This window comes from Tachyglossus aculeatus, chromosome 23 (genome assembly GCF_015852505.1).
Source record: "Tachyglossus aculeatus isolate mTacAcu1 chromosome 23, mTacAcu1.pri, whole genome shotgun sequence".
Lineage (NCBI taxonomy): Eukaryota > Metazoa > Chordata > Mammalia > Monotremata > Tachyglossidae > Tachyglossus > Tachyglossus aculeatus.
The window spans coordinates 15,962,845-15,979,600 of NC_052088.1; the positions used below are offsets into that span (position 1 = coordinate 15,962,845).

General features: G+C 42.3%; 1 protein-coding gene across 1 annotated transcript in view; it reads right to left on the reverse strand.

The window, feature by feature from the left end:
- Positions 1 to 8,451: 8,451 nt before the first annotated feature.
- Positions 8,452 to 16,756, reverse strand: part of MCCC2 (methylcrotonoyl-CoA carboxylase 2) — a 78,546-nt gene continuing 70,241 nt past the window's right edge. Inside the window, exons 16-17 of the mRNA XM_038765803.1 lie at positions 16,431 to 16,516; positions 8,452 to 8,667 (exon numbers count right to left, since the gene is read on the reverse strand). Coding sequence (XP_038621731.1) covers positions 8,550 to 8,667; positions 16,431 to 16,516 — 204 coding nt within the window. The 3' untranslated portion in view covers positions 8,452 to 8,549. The remainder of the gene's footprint in view (positions 8,668 to 16,430; positions 16,517 to 16,756) is intronic.

A 16,756-nucleotide genomic window follows, 5' to 3' on the forward strand; every position in this document is an offset into this window, starting at 1 on the left:
GACTGTAATGTTCGGTGTGGGGAGTGATACAGGAGAGTCTACTGTCCCAGGAAGCTGAGAATCCTAAGTGATATGGTTTCAGTGTGTAGAAATCAACATAAGAAAAACTCACTCAAGTTGACACGGAGGGAGCCATTTCTTCCCTGTGTTAGAGCTAGAAAATGGAAGGGTTCAAACTGACTGTAATTTCCACAGCCACTTGGGATCGGCATCTCCTTCAAGCATTGTCAAAAAGGTGTATTTCATCATCATCATCATCAATCGTATTTATTGAGCGCTTACTGTGTGCAGAGCACTGTACTAAGCGCTTGGGAAGTACAAATTGGCAACATATAGAGACAGTCCCTACCCAACAGTAGGCTCACAGTCTAAAAGGGGGAGACAAAACCAAACATACTAACAAAATAAAATAAATAGAATAGATATGTACAAGTAAAATAAATAAATAAATAGAGTAATAAATATGTACAAACATATATACATATATACAGGTGCTGTGGGGAAGGGAAGGAGGTAAGATGGGGGGGATGGAGAGGGCGACCCCACCACCACCACCAAGCCTCATCTGTTGATCAGACTCTCGGGCTGAAGCCAAATAGCAGGCTAACTAAATATCTTCCAAGTAACAACACCAAGACAGAGTTGGGTGGGCATAGTATTTTGATAGCAACAAAGCCACTAATAAAACCAATTCAGTCCTAAATGCCTTTATGTCTGTCACACCAATTTGGATCACCATCATGAGACCATTTTTAGGCCTGAGTTCAATACAGTTTGATTTTTTTTAATAGCCCCACCAGGGACATATTCAACATCTTTAATACCAAGGGATAAAATTTCTTCCCAACAATGCTCGGCTACATCTTTGCATCTAGAGAAATGCACACCACAAAATCCAGGCTTAGGTGGTCCTCTTGTGGCCCCTCACAATTGTTTGAGTCAAGCATAGATCAGAGCTTGAACAAATGAACTTGAACCAGATTTCTGGACCGAGCCACGCTTTATGGATCCAATCTCAGCTCTAATTCTTGGCTGAAACAGTAGGGTTCCAGAATTGCGTTTTGGAAACAGTTCACCCTCAATTGCTATGTTTCCCGTAACAGGCAAGTAGCATCTCAGTCAACTGACCAACGAGTGGCATTTAGTGAGTGGCTACAAAATGCCAGACACCATGGTCAGTATTTGGAAGAGTATAACAGAAGCAAGACTCAAGTTCCTGCCCTCGAGGATCTTACCATTCAAGGAGTCTTAGATAAGGATAGTGTCATAGGCAGAGTCAGGAAATTAAACAACTACCGGATTTGAAGGTTCAAGGGACGGACTCCCTCAAACCAGCAAGAAAATCTCTAGCAACAACTGAAATATTAAGATAGGGCTTGTCATCATGGAATTCAGTAAGTTCCATTATATTCAAAATGTAACTTGGTCAGAAGGTTCCCCCAAGAGCAGGCAGAGAGGAATCGGGCAGATTTCCAAAGCTGCTGCTGTCATATTAATGGGCAGATTGAAGGCAGATTTCCCAAATGGAAATTTTAAAATGGCTCGGGCCCCCAACCACAAAGCAATGAAACAGTAACATACCTAGGGAGCTTGAATATCACACAAAGAAATATCCGTCCTATTTAACGTTGGCCGTGTACTACCCAAATCTGGCAGACGATCCCTGCTTTCCCCACCATTTTTTAAAAAATGGTATTTGTTAAACATTTACTATGTGCCAGGCACTGTACTAAGCACTGGGGTAGATACACGCTAATCAGGTTGGACACAGTCCGTGTCCCTCGTGGGGCTCACAGTCTTATTCCCCATTTTACAGACAAAGTAACTGAAGCACAGAGAAGTTGAATGGCTTGCCCGCGGTCACACAGCAGACAAGTGGTGGAGCGGGGACTGAACGCAGGCTTTCCAACTCCCAGGCCCGTGCTCTTTCCATTAGGCCATGCTGCTTCTCATCACCCGTTTCAAGAACAAGTTTCACGGTGGGTGTTTGGCAAAAAGTAAATCCACCTGATTTTCATCCTTTTAGCCAATGCCAGGCACAACTAGGTAAGAAAAGGATGGCAGACCAAAGCGCAAAGTGGAAGGTACTGCCTTAAAGCAGCGTGGCTGGGGAAGCAGCGTGGCTCAGTGGAAAGAGCCCGGGCTTTGGAGTCAGGGGTCAGGGGTCCAAATCCTGGCTCTGCCAATTAGCTGTGTGACTTTGGGCAAGTCACTTCACTTCTCTGGGCCTCAGTTCCCTCATCTGTAAAATAGGGATTAAGACTGTGAGCCCCCCGTGGGACAACCTGATCACCTTGTAACTTCCCCAGTGCTTAGAACAGTGCTTTGCACATAGTAAGCACTTAATAAATGCCATTATTATTATTTTTCAACAAGGTCTGCTCTCAACCACAGCTCCTTCTGCCCAGGTCACACACTGAACTGTGCTGCCCAGTCCCCACTCCCTTTAGTCACTTGGGAAGGTTAACCTGATGTGTCAAGTTTTCAGTATGACAGGCGTCGGTGAGGAAAAGAGAGAGTGGGGGCTTTAGGGCAAGTCTGCCCTTGAACGTGGTAGGTGGGCTTTGAGAGAGTAACAGGCCAGTGCTCTGCACACAGTAAGCGCTCAATAAATACCATTGAATAAATGAATGATCTTTCCGGCTCCTCGAGGGAAATCTTCCACTCCTTTCTTGGCTACCTTCTTGGCTAGTGTACTGTCGAGATCTATACCCACCTCAAAGAGACGTAGCCCTAGACTGTAAGGTCACTATGGGCAGAGATAATACCTACCAGCTCTGCTACGTCATACTCTCCCAACCTTAGGACGGTGCTCTGCCCACAGTAAGCGCTCAATAAATACGATTGATCGCTCTCAATCAAGTAATAGCTAAGTGTGCTTTTTGAACGAGCACTTTTCCTACTAGTTTTTTTTAAATGGCATTTATTAAGCGCTTACTATGTGCAAGGCACTGTTCTAAGCGCTGGGGAGGTTACAAGGTGATCAGGTTGTCCCACAGGGGGCTCACAGTTTTAATCCCCATTTTACAGATGAGGTAACTGAGGCACAGAGAAGTAAAGTGACTTAGCCAAAGTCACACAGCTGACAATCGGCGGAGCCGGAATTTGAACCCATGACCTCTGACTCCACCTTCCACTGAGCCATGCTGCTTCTCTTAAGTTGCCCTAATTACAGTTAGTATTTTCTTTAAAACCGTTATGCTAGTTATTATAATAGCATTTATTATTAAGACCTGGAGTAGGCACAGGATAATCAAGCCAGATTGTCATTTAAATACGAGCTGTCGCTGAAAAGATGAAAAACGGACTAGATGCTAATTAACCAGACGATCTAGTCTCTGAGTACCAAAAGTAATGGTCTTTGAACTACGAAGGAAATAACGAGGCAGCACTGAGCAGTGATGAAATGCTAGACAAGGAGGTGGCCAGCCCAATAAAGGCCAGCGCATCCCGGGGGAGACCGTCAGAGTGTGGAGCCGGCAGGTGTCAGTTTTAAGAGCAAACTAAAGGCCCACAGAGCTCTACTGTTGCCCAAACTTCTCTGTAGTAGAGACCTGGTCCTCACATCTGACTCAACCTACCTCACTTACAGGCCACATGAATATCGAATGACAAGTCCGGGTCGCGAACAATAACGCTCTGGAAGCGTAGCCTGTTTCCTACCATCGAGGCTTACCTTGATAAACTGGGGGCTGGAAGGGGGGACATGTGCAGGGCACGCCCAAACAATCGCTGTGTTTGGGAGCTGAAATGGAGAAACCAAAAGTAACGGGTAAAGGAGATGTTCTAAGGACGCAGTGAAACATAATGCTGCGTTCTAGTGGAAAACTTGGAGTCAGCTACCGAGGGCAGACAAGCATGACGCACTGCAAAGAGGGAAGGAGGGGCTGTCTTTGTACAGAAGCGTCGTAAGGAACAAGAGACAAGAAGGCTATGAAGAAAACCACGCCAGGGACTGTACACATTAAACATGACACCACAAGGGATGGCCTTTTTTTGTGCCCGATGTCGTCATGATTGGGGCCGGGGGGGGGGTGTCCCACATTCATCTTTCCACCACAAATGCACTCATGGATGAACTTCAGTTAGAGATGTCTTCTTTGAATGTGAAGGAAAACTCTCTAGCTTTAAATATGTATAAGTGCATGTATTTATGTGTAAATGTGTACACATGCACACCCATTCACGCACGCACGCAAAGAAACAAACAACATTAATCTTTTGGTTGAATACACAGTGGGCTACCGAATTCTTATAAGCCTGTCTCGGCAGCATGGAAGATTTCTTGAAAGCTTTGGGAAAGTGCTTAGAACAGTGTTCTGCATGTTGTGGGCACGCAAAGCTAAGGATGGGGAAAATATGAACTGGTTAATAGAACTACCTATTTAATTGCACATAGGAGGCTATGTTTTGTAGCTGACATGGTGCCTCCTAAAAGTCCACTGAAGTATTTACTCAAGTTTAATTTCAAGCACCTGTCCTCCCCACTTTGGTGAAATAACTCTAAGCTTCCTCTTTCTTCTCCTAATTGTAGTAGTTGCAATAATGGTATTTACTGAGTGTCCAATAGATGAAGAGGCACTGTAGGAAGTGTTTGGGAAAGTACCACAGAAATTTGAGAAACATTCCATGCCCACAAGGAGCATACACTCCAAAAGGGGAAGCAGACATAATTTTTTTTTATAAATACAGAAATCAGAATATATAAGTAACTGTACCACTGAACATAAGCATACACGCAAGTGCTGAGGATGGATATAATCAAAAACATTTACTACTGTAAATACCTGTTCTATATATGGTCCGCTGCAGGTCACATATTGATCGATGTCCTTAGAGATTTAGGTCCCGTTTGTCCACCAAACAGCTTCCCAACAAGAAATAGTGCCAGGAAAGCAGGAGCAGCTGAGAGGGAAGACCCTGAGGAATTGAAGCATCAGTTACTTTCAGTTATTTCCCACTACATAAAACTATCGTCCTGGATCTTTCGGTTGATTTTAGATCTTCTTTTCTATGGCGTTTGGGGGACTTTGACTTTCTGATCTTATTTGGGAATCTGCAACTTCTACTTCTCTTGAAACTCATTAGCCGGCAGAGAAATTGGATAAGCAAAACTGAGCAACCCTTTGCTTCTGAGCTGCGGATTAAACCTAGCTCTTTTAAATACACCTTTAAAAAATTCTCTCTCCACCTTAAGACTAATGGCATTTTCTTCAAAAGAGCATTAGGTGCATTTTGATGCAAGTAGTTGCCTAAAACCACCTTCTCCCCACAAAGAATTTGTCATTTGGTAAGCATTTACAATAAATTCACTCTATTCGGAGCACCCAGAAAAAAAACACCTTTTTAACAGACCAAACGACCACAGGTATCAATGGTGCCTGCGTGTTTTTTAAGTTGAGAAAGATTAATTCATATAGGCCGCTAAACTCATACTCAAACACAGATTTGAAAGATGACCTAAAGGCAAAGGAATCCATTTAGTCCTTCAGTGATGTCACTCAGCCACTGTCTTGAACTCCACCATGTGGATAAATTTCCCATTGCTCTTCACACCAGGAAGAAAAATAGAGCTCGGATATTTGAAAAATGGGACAGAAAACGGAAAAATTACGACTACAGCTCCAGTATCTATTCCGATGAATAAATTTCAACTCCCTTCGTCTAAAAACTGTTGGCTCACAGTAATAAATGTCAAATAATAACCTTTCATCCACTGTGTCAGTGCTACAATGACAGCAAGTGGCATAAATCTCTGAAAATTTCAACATCGTGGGACTATTCAACAGGCCATCAGGTTAAGCCCCGTTGAGTTTTGCGCGTCTGCATTAAGATGATCTCCAAAGGACTGCTACTTTTCTCTATTAAATCGTTTCCAGTGAGCGTCTCCTCCACCTTCCTCAGAAGCACGATCCCCTTGCTAAAATTACTGCAGCTCTTGCTACAATTTACCTGAAGGTAAATTGAGAGATGGAAGATTATTTTCCACTTTTCCCTAAAGGCACTTGAATAATTACTACTCTCTCAAAGTCTTAACTAGGCTGGATAACCCCACATCATTCTATCATCATAGCTTGTACTTTTCAGCTTTTTAAAGTACCTTTCTGTTACTATTCCCTGGTTATATTCCAATTTCTCAACATTCCCTCTATACGTAGGATTATTTCATTCCCTGTTTTATATATTCTCAGCACTTAGTGCAGTGCTGTGCACGCAGTAAGCGCTTAATAAATACAATTGAATGTATGAATGAATATTCCCATTCATACATGTCAGTATTAATTTTGTTTGTTGGTAACAATCATATATTTTGGTTTCATTCTAGCCAATCATTACACATTTTTTTTAGGTTTTTTTCTCCCTCAAGTGTACTGATCATTTCTCCGACCTATCTTTGTATACAATTCCAGACATACTTTCTTTTCACTGTTTCTAAACTGCCACATCACAACTTTCCGAGTTCCTCACTGCACTCCTCTTAGCTGTGTGAAGTTATCAATTACCGTGTCTACATGGTAGCGCAGATACGCAGTCAAAAAAGATGACAGTTCCTTGCTTTTTGAAGACTGTTTACCAACTAGATGCAGTCAAATGGCAAATCTCTCCCAAGAAGTTGATCAGATCAGCCTCCTGACTGCCAATTTTTGGAATATTTTGCCATCCCGTGGTATTAGCTGTCACAAAGTCGTATAGCTGGTTGACTCGCTTGAAAAGTATTTCAGAGGAAAGAGAACACCTTAAAGGGATACAAGCAAGGCTTTTGCCGGTGATTTTCTTGACAGTGGGCTCTTCAGAACAAGAAAAACAGAAATAAATCAGAAATCTTGCAGTCTGACTCCTGAATTTATAAAAGGAGAATTTCAGGAGGTCAATGCTTCTTATTAATTTCATTATATAAAATATATTTAAGGCTTATAAAATACAGTTTCAATGACTTAATCATAAATTTTAAAGCTAGCAAACTCAAGAAGTTATAACGCGGCATCCGACTTTTAGACCGGATATGTTAAAGTCAACACGCACTGACACTAATCCCTCTGAAAATTCTGTTCACCACAACTATCAGCTTTATACAGTAGAAGCTTCCCCTGGAGAGCTCAAAGAGCTTCCCACACCCCGACTTTATTTATCCTTTCTATACCCTAAGACGATGGACGAAGAGGCCAGAAACCATTCTTCCAATATTACAAATGAGGAAGCGGAGGGCAAGAGAGGTTATTTAAGGTAGCATCAAAGACCATTAATTTAATGCAGCTGTGCCCATTTAAATGCTTTTTTACAAACCCCACCAGGCCGGGCCTGCTGATGATTTCTTCCCTCATGCTCGAGGAATTCCTGTTGGCGGGATGGGGCCTTCCAAGCTCTCCTGCCTAAACCTATGCGTGCACGCACACGCACACACACACACACACACACAAACACACAAAAGAAAATAGTTCAACTGGAGGCTTGACCTTTCCGCCCAAGGTCGCACCTGAGTGCTCATTTTGTGCCAGAGCAAACATTCTGTTTTCAATTGTTATATTGTACTCTCCCAACACAGTAAGCACTCAATAAATGATTGATTGATCAATATTTTTTGTAGCAAAGAATATTTTAGAGGATAGTATGACTTAACTCCTAATCACATAATTACGGATGTGCCACGCACCATCCCTACCTTTTTCCTCTAATAGTAATAATAATAATGATGATGGCGTTTATTAAGCGCTTACTATGTGCAAGGCACTGTTCTAAGCGCTGGGAAGGTTACAAGGTGATCAGGTTGTCCCACGGGGGGCTCACAGTCTTAATCCCCATTTTACAGATGAGGTCACTGAGACGTAGAGAAGTGACTTGCCCAAAGTCACACAGCTGACAAGCTGCGGAGCCGGGATTAGAACCCATGACCTCTGACTCCCAAGCCCGGGCTCTTTCCACTGAGCTACGCTGTTTCTCTAGAAGAAAGAGCTACCTCTGGGTGCAATAAACTACGGTACATCAGAGTGTACTTAGTGTACTAAGCACTTGAGAAAGTACAACAGAAGCACAAAACACCCCCCCCCCCCCAAGTCCACAAGGGGCTTACATTCTAACAGGGGGTACGGACATGAAAACACTTACAGAGTAATCAGAATAATTAATTGAATATACATAAGGCCACAAGTGCTGAGGATCGGTGTAAATAAATAAATAAATATACATGTGCTAGAGACGGCTGCTGAATGGATAAGATTTGGGATATTGGAATTAAATCAGAGAAGGCTTGTTGGATCTTATCATCGGCCCATTCTCAATGCAGCTGTTTAACTTTCTGAGCCTTCTCAAAGCCCTACTTTGTCCTCCAATTACTCAAAAAAACCCTCTCCGGTTTCAGTTCCCTGGAGATTTCTCATGGACTTGCTGAAAATGAGAGCAGCCAAAAACCGAACATGTTTCCCAAATGTACAAGGAAGAAAGCAAAGAGCAAAAAGATGCTTAAAAATTTATTTTGTATCTGCAAAAATCTTGAATTTCCAAGATCTCTGGACTGACGGCAGAAATTCACTGGGAGGTTCTTCGCAATCCAGTTACATCCTGAAGACTCCGAAGTCTGTCTTTCCAATGGGAGCGTTGAGGGCTGCACTAATACTCAGACCCAGGACCAATCTGGTATCAGCTGGATCAATAATGCCATCATCCCAAATCCTGAAAGAAGAAGAAATGATACTCAGGAGGGGAGAAAATCAACAGCTGCATCTGATGCTCACTGGTGCCCTCAATCCATTAGAGGATTAAGAAAAAATACTCACCGATCAACATTCACATTGAACTCTTCATTTTCAATGCATTTACACCAAAATACACTGAATCCTCATGACACTTCTGGAAGTTTCTGCACTTGATTTTGAACATTTTTCAGGTAGGCACATGAAGGCAGCAGGGAAGGCACATGCCACAGGTAGTTCTCAGCAGCTTATCAAGAGATATTCGATTCAGGCACTTTAGATAGTGTTTCACTTTAAGGGTAAATAAGGATACTGTGTTGCTTAACGTTTGTGGGTTTCTAAGTGTGGTTTAATTCTCCATTGTGGGCCTACAAGATGTTAAAACTCTCTCTCTTCTGCGGGTTTGGATCCACAGATAACTTGAGTTGAGTGAACTCTCAGATATACTAGAGCAGAATAAGAATTCTTAGAATGGGCCCATCCACACGACTTTGGTGGCAAAAATCCCATTTTAATGACAGCAGAGTGCTAGAATCTTAAAGCAACATTTTATATTTAATGCTAACAACTCCAGTTACTGTCACTGAGAGACATCAACAGATTATGTGTCTCGGTTTCTTCATCTATAGAAGGGGAATGATTAGTAATAATAATAATAATAATGGCATTTGTTAAGCGCTTACTTTGTGCCAAGCACTGTTCTAAGCGCTGAAGGGGGTACAAGGTAATCAAGTTGTCCCACATGGGGCTCACAGTCTTCATCCCCATTATACAGAAGAGGTAACTGAGGCACAGAGAAGTTAAGTGACTCGCCCAAAGTCACACAGCTGACAAGTGGAGGAGCCGGGATTAGAACCCACGACCTTTGACTCCCAAGCCCGGGCTCTTTCCACTGAGCCACGCTGCTTCTCTTAATACTCATTGACATCTCAAGACTACTGTGAAGCATCACTGATATTAGAAAAATCCAAAGATATAAACATTCAACAGCCGCAAGAATTCTCATTTGAGATCGCTTTTAGGATTTACAATCTCAAATATTGAAATGGACTTGGAAATGATTATTTTTAACAATTTTTTAAATATGAATGTTACATTCAAGAGAGGTGAAGTAGCACAGCATAGTTGCTCAGTTTAAGATGCTGATTTTGAAATGTCAGAAAATTAATATGAGGAAGCATTAGGAAACTCAATTTCATACAATTCTTAAATTCCACAGAAATATCATCTTGATACATATGCATTAATATACTGACATAAAATGAAAATGATACATTCATTCATTCATTTAATTGTATTTATTGAGCGCTTACTGTGTGCACAGCACTGTACTAAGCGCTTGGGAAGTACAAGTTGGCAACATATACAGACGGTCCCTACTTAACAACAGGATCACAGTCTAGAAGATAAATCTTGAGCTCAAATTTCAGTCAAGAATATAAGTGAAGAAGCTCAATGAACAGTAAAAAATTCAAGGGTTCAAACGGAAAAAATAGCATAAAACTTGCTTCTTCACAACTTAAAATCTTTCTTTAAGAAAAGTCAATTTAGCGCTACTGGGGAATTAGCATTAAAAGGGAAACTACAACTTTTACTTACATTAAGAAAAACTCCCAGGTGAACTCCACAAACCAACCCCTAACAGACCTTTCACTCTAGGAAACACACTGGTTTTCCATTTTACAAAAATCCATAAGAAAATGTGTCAATGTACCAGAAAATTCAATTCTAACAGAATAGTTTGGGTTCAAGCACTTCCCAGAACTATGCGGTTCTTGATCTCCTAAAGTTACCTTCTTGGACTGCCTCTGTTCCACCTCTGTTTAAAACGTGTATATTAAAATGTAGATTAAACTTATTAAAAGCTGATAGTGGCTCCTCTCAGTGCCACTTTTGGACTGGTGGGATGGGTAGGTTTGCTCTGCCGGTATTCGGGAATATTGGGACGTTACTTTAGCCTCTGATGAGACCACCCATATACATGCATTTTTATTAAAATGCAGGCAGCAGGCCACTGCCCTCAAGCTTAGACCTCTATTATGTGCTTACTTCCCCAGTATAAACCTGTCAAAATTTTAAGTGCTGTTTTCAAATGAGACTTTTTAAAGCCTTTTTGGTTTTTATGGACAACCTCCAAAGCTTAATATTACAAAGGGAACTTTTTTTAAAAAAAATGATCAGTGGATTACATTTTGTTCTTTGTTTAAAGAAACTACCTTTGGTATCAGAACATAACATTAAATATTAAAACACCTATTACAGTCCTATCAGCAGGACATAAATCACATTCACGCTCATAAAACATTGATAACAGGAGCTCTGCAGAAACAAAGCCTTTCGGAGAAGAAAATCACTCTTGTAATTTGTTATACCACCAATTGATTAGACTCCCTTTTGAAGCCTGCAAACAGATTTGTATAGCACATTTCTAGACTGTGAGCCCACGGTTGGGTAGGGACTGTCTCTATATGTTGCAAACTTGGACTTCCCAAGCGCTTAGTACAGTGCTCGGCACACGGTAAGCGCTCAATAAATACGATTGATTGATTGATTATGAAGGAGGAGCTGAGGACATTCTTTGAACAGACTGTGGCCCCATGTGGGATAGGGACTGTGTTATCTCGTATCTACCCCAGCGCTTAGAACAATGGTGGGCAGAGAGTAAGTGCTTACCAAGTACGGTGATCATCACTGCTAGAGGAAAAAGGTTTGAGGTTAGAACAGTGGTTGGCACATAGTGAGCGCGTAGAAAATACCATCATAAATGAATAAATAATAAAAAGAGGGTCTCATCACACACTTTAGTTGAAGGAATTGGCCACCTCTATATGAAGCATGTTATAACTAAGGAAAATTAAAAATGTTGGACCAGTGAAGCACGTGCAGCACTTGCTGAAGACCAGACCTACAATGCTTCCAGACGATTCTAAGCCTAAAAAGAATGAAGAATTGACCACTGGCTTCTAACTACCTGCCTTAAACACAGGGCATGGTCAGGTCCTGTAAGGAGGCCCACTGTTGGGTAGGGACCGTCTCTATATGTTGCCAATTTGTACTTCCCAAGCGCTTAGTACAGTGCTCTGCACATAGTAAGCGCTCAATAAATACGATTGATGATGATGATGATGAGGCTTTGGGCAGGAGCATCATTTCACCAGAGTTTCCTGAGAAAGAAAACTACACTAGAGAAGCAGCGTGGCACAGCACAGTCCCGGAAGTCAGAAGGACAAGGGATCTAATTCCAGCTCTGCCACTGGTCTGCTGTGTGACCTTGGGCCAGTCACTTCACTTCTCGGTGCCTCACTTACTTCATCTGTAAAATGGGGTTGGAAACTGTGAGTCCCATGTGGGACAATGACCGATTAATTTGTATCTACTCCAGTGCTTAGTAGGAGTGCCTGGAACATGGTAAGTGCTTAACAAATACCGTAAACAAAGCTTGTAAAAATCACTTTGGTCCAATAACAATAATAATAATGATGGTATTTGTTAAGAGCTTACTATGTGCAAAGCACTGTTCTAATAGGTGTACCCTTCCTCAGTGCTTTAAAAACAAAGTAAGTGCTCAACAAACGCCAAGCACCTCACCAGGAGTGTCCCGGTGCGGGGGAGATTCGGGGCCCTGTTGATCTTATTGGGGGGAAGGGGAGAGAAGAAATTAGGAGTGCAAGTTCTACTCACTTCACTTCTCTGGGCCTCAGTTACCTCATCTGTAAAATGGGGGTGAAGACTGTGAGCCTCCTGTGGGACAACCTGATCACCTTGTAACCTCCCCAGCGCTTAGAACAGTGCTTTGAACATAGTAAGCGCTTAACAAATACCATTATTATTATTATTACCTTTGGACAAGGCCCAAGGGGCCCCTCCCTTCTCAGCAAGCAGAACTCTGAAGAGCAGCCACTGTCCGTGGTCACACAGTCGTCTCCAGAGTTCTGGCTAATCCAATCAATGTTATTTAGGCTGTGAGCCCACTGTTGGGTAGGGACTGTCTCTATATGTTGCCAATTTGTACTTCCCAAGCACTTAGTACAGTGCTCTGCACAGAGTAAGCGCTCAATAAATATGATTGATGATGATTGAGCACTTACAGAGTACAGAGCACCAAACTAAGCACTTAGGAAGGTACAGTAGAGTTGTAATGTACAATCCCTGCCCGTAAGGAGCGTACAATCTGACTGAGCCCCCTTTTTCCTCTCCTCCTCATTCATTCATTCATTCAATCGTATTTATTGAGCACTTATTGTGTGCAGGGCACTGTACTAAGCGCTTAGGAAGTACAAGTTGACAACATATAGAGACGGTCCCTACCCAACAGTGGGCTCCCCATCCCCCCAGCCCTACCTCCTTCCCCTCCCCAGAGCACTTGTATATTTGTACAGATTTATTACTCCATTTTACTTGTACATATTTACTATTCTATTTATTTTGTTAAAGATGTGCATACAGCTTTAATTCTATTTGTTCTGAAGATTTTGACACCTGTCTACGTGTTTTGTTTTGTTGTTTGTCTCCCCCTTCTAGACTGTGAGCCCGTCGTTGGGTAGGGATCATCTCTATATGTTGTCGACTTGGATTTCCCAAGTGCTTAGGACAGTGCTCTGCACACAGTAAGCACTCAATAAATATGACTGAATGAATGAATGAATCTGGAGGGGGAGGCAGACATTAAAATCAATTACGGATAGTCTTTCTGCTGTCCATTTTGGCAGTAACATTCTGAAGACCCACTCCCTGGAAGGAGGAGAGGCCCTGTTGGGAGATCAAAGGCAATTGCTAAAATTACCCCTACACTAGAGAAAGTCCTGCATCTCACAACCTGTCTCCCTAGGAGGATGCAAGCAATCGGCACAATCTTGGGGCAGTAATAGGGTGACCTTTTTGTCTTCTGAACATTTACCTCCAGAGTAAGTTATGTCTAGGCAGCTTTTATTCTATCTTGGATACAATCCAAATGAAATCAGGCCTCCTTGGGTCCTGGGTCCACCCCAAGGGATAACTTGGAAAAGGAAACAAATGGGCCAACAACAAAATGAGGTTGAAAATACACCGTTTCTCTCACAAGCTTACAATTGTGCTTTAGTTGCTCATTGAGGCCTTTTCTAAATGAGGTGGCCTTTACATTCATCTTAACCAAGAACTTTACTGGTTGAGGTCACCGTATTCATTTTCTGCTTCAAACACCAGCATCTGGGTAAACTAGAAGGTCTGTCGGGGAATAAAAACGTTCAAGGCTATGCATTTTAATAGTTAATTTTCAACCTGTTATAAAGGTGATTTTGTGTTTCTGGAGATTATGCAAGGAAGATGGGAATTTTTGCTCCACAAACACTTTTCACTGTCTCTCCTTCCCCTTTTCTAATAGTCTCATAATAACAAATTCCACAACTCACGGAAGAAGCTACATTTAAAATTGCAAATAGTTACATTTAATTTTACGATCAGCCAGAGGGATAAACACAAGACAGTGTGCTTAGGATGTTCTTCGGGATGTTCAGAACAACCCCACTGAAGGCTTAAAAGTGGCTGAAAAAGTGGCTGGAAGATTGAAAAAGTCACTATGCCTCCGGTCAGGAGTGGTGGCAATAATTTATGACCTCATTAAGAGGTATAAGAAACAAATAGAACCAACGGCTGCAGTACCTTGTGAGGTAATTACCTGGTGCTGACATATGGACACTGACTATGACAAATAATCCTCTACATTTAAGTGCACACTTATTAACAAACTCCAATAAATGTTCAACCGATGTCATCTGCAAAGTGGAACAAAATAAAACTTGCAATTCCAGGGATGCTCCATCTTAGATGCATTTCCCTTTTGGGAAATAAGATAGGCCTTGAGTAACGTGTGAATCCCAGTGAGCCAGTCAAATTAGACTTCAGAATTTCACGGGGTCAAGCTCAGCACAGCAAGAATGGCAGATGCTCACCGGCTCCTCTGCAGTTCCCCTCAATCCAGTTGGTAGCACAGCAATTGGAGGTGATGGGCAACAGCCCTAAAGCACCCCTAAGATGCATCTGTTTAAATGCAGAGAGGTGCAAAAGAGCTGGATTCACCTCTCTGTGGCCTTTTTCCTCCTCCTTTTCCAAAACGAAAGGATGGAAACCAAATGTGGGAGAACCAGAGCTAGAATGGGAGCCAAGCTCTAACCTCTCGAAGCAAGAATTCACTCCAGCTGTTCCCTCTCCTTCAATCAATCAATCGTATTTATTGAGCACTTACTGTGTGCAGAGCACTGTACTAAGCGCTTGGGAAGTACAAGTTGGCAACATATAGAGACAGTCCCTACCCAACAGTGGGCTCACAGTCTAGAAGGGGGAGACAGAGAACAAAACCAAACATATTAACAAAGTATGTTCCTTCAGCAAAGCTAAAGTGCGGTGAAGGGAGCTGAGGCCAGTGTCCCACAGGGCTGGAATTACGCTCCCACAGTTTCTTTTCCCACTCCAAGCCAACAACGCTGGGTGTGGAGTCACTGATGGGGCAGGAGCAGCAAGTGGGACTCGAGAGTCTGTACGTCACACTGAGCAACATTTCATATCCCCGTCTGGAAAGCTCTTTCCATGCCTCTTCAAAACGCCCAACCTCTAAAACTCCAAGTGTTCACCGTTTACATGAAGCCCACTTTTTACAATTACGCTAGTCTTTTTGGACCTCATATAGATTGTATTCTATAAATCAAATACTTAAGCCCCTGCTGTTTCAACTTTTGTGAAGCTTACACTCCACGCCTTTGTCGCATCCACCTGTATACTCATGCTAATTAAGTGCCCCAGTAAAACTGTAAATTCCTTGAGGGCAGGGATTATATCTTGCTTTTACCCCACTGCATTTAACGAGATCATCTTTCAACACTTAGATCCAGCCCGTGCCGAAAAAGACTCTGGTCTGGTTGAACTCTAAAGACTTCCACTCCTCTCCCTCTTCTGGCCATTACTTTCTAGAGATGGGAGACGGGGGAGGAGAGTAACGGCGGACTTCTTCCACAGCCAAGGGAGGGAAGAGAGGTCCTGCAGGGTCCAGGTGACTAGACCTGGGGGGTGAAAGGATTTGAGATGCTTTCTGCTGCTCCAGAAGCCAAAATGGTGACCACAGTCAGAATCTGAGAGACATTCAATCACGGTGTTGGGGTCCTCAGTTGTCCTGCTCTTGCTAAACTGGCAAAACCAGGGCCAGAGCATGGCTCCATTGTTTCTAGATGTGCTTCCCTGGCCAGCAGCTGGCCAAGCTCATGCCTCGGAGATTCAGCAGCTGTCCCCAAAAGAGGAATTTCTGAAGCCTCTAAAAGCAACTCTGATCATTCTTAGTCTGGGTTGGTCACCGGATTGATCAATCAATCAATCAATCAATCATATTTATTGAGCACTTACTGTGTGCACAGCACTGTACTAAGCGCTTGGGAAGTACAAGTTGGCAACATATAGAGACAGTCCCTACCCAACAGTGGGCTCACAGTCTAAAAGGGGGAGGCAGAGAACAAAACCAAACATACTAACAAAATAAAATAGAATAGATATGTACAAGTAAAATAAATAAATAGATAGAGTAATAAATATGTACAAACATATATACATATATGACCAGTAACCCAAGCGCCCAAAACCAAGCAGTAGTGCCCAGGCACTACATCTCTGTGCTCTTAAAAACAGAACAGTTCCCATGAATTCTCAGATTTATACACTGTTAGCAAGAAGCCAGCTGGAACACAACGTTACAGAGAGTATCCACTTCCCAGTTATTACCTGGCACTGGAGTAATACGGGCTCCCTTCCTCTTCATATTGTCTAATGATGGGCTCTTTTAAGGCCGCTTCATCTGCACTGGAAAACTAAAAGAATAATTTGGTCAACGATACAGATCAAAGAGAATGTTGGGTCAGTGTTTCTAAGAAAAGTTTCCCCAGAAAAAAATAACTATGTACTAGATTCTGTATTAAAATGTGAAATAATTTACCTATTACCACACTGTGGGCAAGGGGTATACTGGCAGATATTTAAACTTCCCTATGGATACATTTGGAATCATGTAAAAAATAATAAAAACCCAAAAAACCTTTGAATGCTTTTAA